The following is a 5819-nucleotide window of genomic DNA, read 5'->3' as shown; positions in this document are numbered from 1 at the left end:
TCTCCAGTATGGATGACCTGATGGGTAGTTAAGTTCGAATGAACACTAAAGGCTTTGCCACACTCATTACATTTGTAAGGTTTCTCTCCAGTATGAACTCTCTGATGACTCGCAAGGTGTGAATTATAACTGAAAACCTTACCACATTCATTGCATTTGTAAGGTTTCTCTCCAGTATGAATTCTCCAATGCCTTGCAAGGCTTGAAGTTTGACTGAAGACTTTACCACATTCATTACACTTGTATGGTTTCTCCCCAGTGTGAATTCTCTGATGAGTTGCAAGGCTTGAAGTCTGACTGAACACCTTGCCACATTCATTGCATTTGTAAGGTTTCTCACCACTATGAATTGTCTGATGGTTGCTAAGTGTTGACCTCACACTAAAGGCTTTGCCACACACATTACACTTGTAAGGTTTCTCTCCAATGTGAATTTTCTGATGTAGTGCAAGGCATGAATTGCGACTGAAGACCTTGTCACATTCATAACATTTGTAAGGTTTCTCTCCAGTATGAACTCTCCGATGCAGTGCAAGGCATGAGTTACGACTGAAACCTTTGTCACATTCATTACATTTGTATGGTTTCTCTCCAGTGTGAACTCTCCGATGACGCGCAAGGTTTGATTTTTGACTAAAGACCTTGCCACATAGATCACATTTATATTGTTTCTCTCCAGAATGACTTACCTGATGTACAGTCATGTGGGAGCCATGATTCAAGGCTTTGTCGCACTCATTGTATCTGTAAGGTTTTTCCCTAATGCATGATTTCTGTTCTTGTGTGAGTAATGAAGAACAGACGAAATCAGTCCCATATTTATTAGAAATATGGGTTTTGACGGTAGAAGAAATTATTTGGGGTGCTGAGACTGAGGAACCATGGTTGACAGACTTCTCAACATGGTTACATTCATAAATTTTCCCTTCAGCCTGAAATTGCTGCAGTTCAGGGGGATGTGGTAGAAAGCTTAATCCAAGCTGATTTTTAATAGACTTGTTTTCTATACCACTTCTATCATGTTGGTCTCTTCTACAAGTAAGATTTTCTTTTGGGGCCATAGTCGCTTTGTTGTAATTTCTTTCGTTATCTCTCCACTGAGAGTCAAAGTCATGTATTTTTTTCTTCATTTCCCTGAAGCAAAACTCTTCGATGTCATGTTTTTCATGTTGTTCCAATGTCACTGTGTGGAATACTTCTTCTCTGTTACTTTCCCGTTGCGGTGCTAATTCCTTGATCATACAGTTACGAGAGAGATCTATAAGAAATAAAAAACCATAGGTTTCCAATTAGAGACAGTATATAAATATTTTATACTGAATAACAGAATTACACAAAAAGCAATATTTATACACAACAGAGTTATAAAACTTCCCAATCAAGATCTTTAATTTTTAGGAACACAAAGGAATCACATTCTTTAGTAAAAAAAAGGTGATCATATGTAATTCAAATGAATTCTAGGGAAGGACAGTTTCAAACATCCTATGACCAAAACACATTATTCAAACCTATGTTAGCCCTGAAAGGAGTATTTTTTCACCTTGACAACAAAGTACACACCGATTGGCAGAAAATACATGGCTGTCTCATTGTTGAAAGGATATAAATATTACATTTTACCTAGCTACAGCATATTTACTGTGCCCATATACATGAAAAAAGTGCTACACAATATATCATAATGGTAACTAAGCCGCAACAAACTTATGGAATAAGGTACATAAATGATAATTCTGAATTGCAAAACAGTAAGAGCACTGACAAAATGAGAAAAAAATTAATAAAACATTGTTAAAAATAGCTAATTTTTCTGAATACCTGTTATGAAACTATCTGTACCCACCCAGATCAGGCATTTTTGACATTAATGAGTGATGCATGTCAGTTACATTGCATGAAACTTACTAGAAACCCATCATCTGTAAATCATAACAATTAATTAATAAAACACTGTAGTAACCCATGATAAAACCAGCAAACCAAAAACTAGTAACTACACTTGTACAAAGTTACAGCCTGTAAATAATTCTCCCCTAAGAAAAAAACAAGTACTAGTTCAGAACCAGCACACGACCTGTGAACTGGAATATATGTTAAGCTCTCTGACATTTGATGCATGAGGTCAGGTAAATACATAGCATTATAAAGAAGGAGTGAAGAACAAAGTCAGAAATCACAATTATGACTTCACACCTGCACTTATACAACAAACAGCCAGTCAATAAAGCAATTCCCTATATATATGCATTGTCCTTTCGTGACCTAGTTCATCGACCACAAAATACACATAACAGAGTTTGTACTTGGCAAATTTATTAACTGAAATCAGAGAACATAATGTTTAGAACGGACTGAAAAATAAAAACAAACAAAATAGAATGTAGTCTCTACGGTCTGAATATGTTGGCCAAAATTCATATGCTAAGGTCCTATTCCCTAGTGTAATGTTGTTGCAGATGGGGCATTTGGGATATAATTAGGTCATGAGGTTGGACTACTCAAAAATAGGATTAATGTCCTTACAGGACGAGATGTAAGAGCTTGTTTTATCTTGCCCTTTCCATCATGTGGGACAGTCAGAAGATGGCTGGGGTAATCCAGGCAGCGGGCCTGCACCAGGAACTGATTCACCTGGCTCCTTAATTTTGACTTCCCAGCCTTCAGGTCTGGGAGATACAAATTTCTGTGGTTTAGTTCTCCTAGCCTATAGTATTTCTTTTTTTTTTTTTTTTTTTGAGACAGAATTTCGCTCTTGTCGCCCAGGCTGGAGTGCAATGGGGCAATCTTGGCTAAATGAAACCTCCGCCGCCTGGGTTCAAGTGATTGTCCTGCCTCAGTCTCCCAAGTAGCTGGGATTACAGGCGCCTACCACCATGCCTGGCTGATTTTTGTATTTTTAGTAGAGATAGGGTTTCACCATGTTGGCCAGGCTGGTCTCGAACTCCTGACCTCAGGTGATCTGCCCACTTCAGCCTTCCAAAGTGCTGGGATTTCAGGTGTGAGCCACCGTGCCTGGCCCGCCTGTGATATTTCTTATGGCATGATGAGTTACATAAGACAGAAAAAGGACAATCTCATCACAATCATCAGAGAAGGTTGATCAATCTTATTAAACAAAGAGACTTTGGGACTTTACTATAACACATGCAATATTCCAAGTAATCACACACCACCACCTTGTTTTAAAAACTTTCAGGTAAATTGTTATTATTTTTCAAATAAAGACATTAGGCCCACGGTATTCATGTATCTAATCTCAATTTTTACAGAAAATAAGAGAGAAAAACAGGACTAAATCCTGGGCCAGGAGGCTCAGACGTTTTTTTTTTTTTTTTTTCCTTTTTGAGACAGAGTCTCACTCTGTCGCCCAGGCTGGAGTGCAGTGGCGTGATCTCGGCTCACTGCAACCACTGCCTCCCAGGTTCAACCAATTCTCCTGCCTCAGCCTCCCGAGTAGCTGGGATTACAGGCACCTGCCACCATGCCTGGCTAATTTTTTAAAAATTTTTAGTAGAGAAGGAGTTTCACCATGTTGGCCAGGCTGGTTTCAAACTCCTGACCTCAAGTGATCCGACCACCTTGGACTCCCAAAGTGCTGGGATTACAGGCGTGAGCCACTGCGCCAGGCCACCAGACATGTTTTTAAGCACATGTCCACCCAGGCAGTATGGAAAACCTGGGTGGACATGTGCAGTGTTGAAAACTATCAGTCATGGCAAGAATGTACCCAGGCAAGGAGCACATGAAGAAAAGGAGATACAAGAGCTGGACTGTGTTGGTAATAGTGTTATTCAGTCAGCTCTCGTGGAAGGCAGCTATGCTCACCACTACACCACCAACACATCTAGTCAGTCAGCTCTCATGGATAATGGTATGTGAGTCATCACTTCCGACACATACTGATTTAGGCAGATCCTGACTTACAAAGCGGTTGAGTAGCATCTAGTCTTGCATACTGTAAGTAGTGTGGAGGGTGAAGAAGTCCTGTGGAAATTGGGGTGTTCAGGAATACAAAATCAATATGCTAAAAAGCAACAGTATATTCCATGCAGATCAAGGTATCATGTGAGGATAGGAGAGAGAAAGGGCAAGAGCACAGGGGAGGGAGGAATGGGAGTGTAGGAGGAAAATTTGTGCATGCATGTCTGTGGGATATAATTCCACTAGGACAGTTACAATTCTGACCTTGGGGCCGGGCGTGGTGGCTCACGCATGTAATCCCAGCACTTTGGGAGGCCGAGGTGGGTGGATCACCTGAGGTCGGGAGTTCAAGACCAGACTGACCAACATGGAGAAATTCTGTCTCTACTAAAAATAAAAAATTAGCCAGGTGTGATGGTGCATGCCTACAATCCCAGCTACTCAGAAGGCTGAGGCAGGAGCATCACTTGAACCTGGGAGGCGGAGGTTGCGGTGAGCTGAGATTGTGCCATTGTACTCCAGCCTGGGTGACAAGAGCGAAACTCCATCTCCAAAAAAAAAAAAAAAAGTATCTCAAAAAATACAGAATTTATGACTAAATGAAAAAGGTGTTCATTTATACCACATGTAAATGTACAAGATGAAAGTAGTAGTGGCTTAAACAAATGACACTGGACTTTAAAAACCGAGGCATTACAGCGGTGTGAAGCAAAAAAACAACAAATGAGAAAAAACCAAGGCACCATTCAGCTTCACAAGCTCCCTCCACAAGATGTGATGTGTCAACGCTGTATTTGTTGTAGGTTTGAACCTACAACAAATTGAACCCAGGCTGAACAAAGGTTTGTTGATGAGAATGAACAATGGAGCACACAGGATGGAAAATGAACAAATACGGCGTGAACAATAGTTTAGTCAAGAGCCTCACACGTATGATGCTGTGAACTTGGACAATGTCATCGCTAGGAGAACATCCCACACCGACTGCTGGCTTAGGGGAGATGATCATTAGTTTATGTGTCCAGCACGGTCACAGTGCCCTTCAGATACACTTTTGTGAGGCTCCTCAAAACTCGAAGGACAGCTGGAAACACTTGTCAATCAGGCTCGCCTGATATTTTGTATCTCATATCCTGGGCCATGCTGACAATTCTGCTCAGCGCTTTAAGGGGCATCTCTACATGTAGCAGGAGGCTATTCAATTATATTAGTCAAAGAGTTTTCCCTCACAAATTTCCTGTTATCACATAAACACCCTCCATAAGAGACTCCAGGAGAAGGTATGCATAATCTATAGGTTGGTTATCACAGCAGGAATACAGACAAATGACAGACCCTAGGGGTGTGTATATCAAAAGCCGGGTTTTGTTTTGTTTTTGAAATGGAGTCTCCCTCTGTTACCCAGGCTGTAGTGCAGTGGTGCCGTCTCAGCTAACTGCAACCTCTGCCTCGTGGGGTCATGTGATTCTCCTGCCTTGGCCTCCTGAGTAGCTGGGCTTACAGGCACACGCCACCACACCTGGCTAATTTTTGTATTTTTAGTAGAGACGGGGTTTTACCATGTTGGCCAGGTTGGTCTCGAACTCCTGATCTCAGGTGATCCACCTGCCTTGGCTTCCCAGAGTGCTGGGATTACAAGGCATGAGCCACCGTGCCCAGCCATGCCTGGCTAATTTTTGTATTTTAGTAGAGATGGGGTTTCACCATGTTGGTCAGTCTGATCTTGAACTTCTGACCTCAGGTGATCCACCCACCTCGGCCTCCCAGAGCGCTAGAATTACAGGCGTGAGCCACCGCACCTGACCAAAAGTCGGTTTTCAGAGGAAAAATCATGCAAACTTAAGAGAAAACAAAATCAGGAAGAGCCAAGGTTTTTCTTTTTTTTTTTTTTTTTT

General features: G+C 41.4%; 1 protein-coding gene across 2 annotated transcripts in view; it reads right to left on the bottom strand.

Moving 5' to 3' along the window:
* Positions 1–5819, bottom strand: part of ZNF415 (zinc finger protein 415) — a 31086-nt gene that overhangs the window by 8426 nt on the left and 16841 nt on the right. For both annotated transcript variants that reach the window (XM_011979750.1, XM_011979755.1), the window contains one exon: positions 12–1258. In XM_011979750.1, coding sequence (XP_011835140.1) covers positions 12–1258 — 1247 coding nt within the window. The remainder of the gene's footprint in view (positions 1–11; positions 1259–5819) is intronic.

This window comes from Mandrillus leucophaeus, unplaced genomic scaffold (genome assembly GCF_000951045.1).
Source record: "Mandrillus leucophaeus isolate KB7577 unplaced genomic scaffold, Mleu.le_1.0 Scaffold104, whole genome shotgun sequence".
Classification (NCBI taxonomy): domain Eukaryota; kingdom Metazoa; phylum Chordata; class Mammalia; order Primates; family Cercopithecidae; genus Mandrillus; species Mandrillus leucophaeus.
The sequence above is the reverse complement of the archived record's forward strand: the minus strand, read 5'-3'. Positions and strand labels throughout refer to the sequence as shown.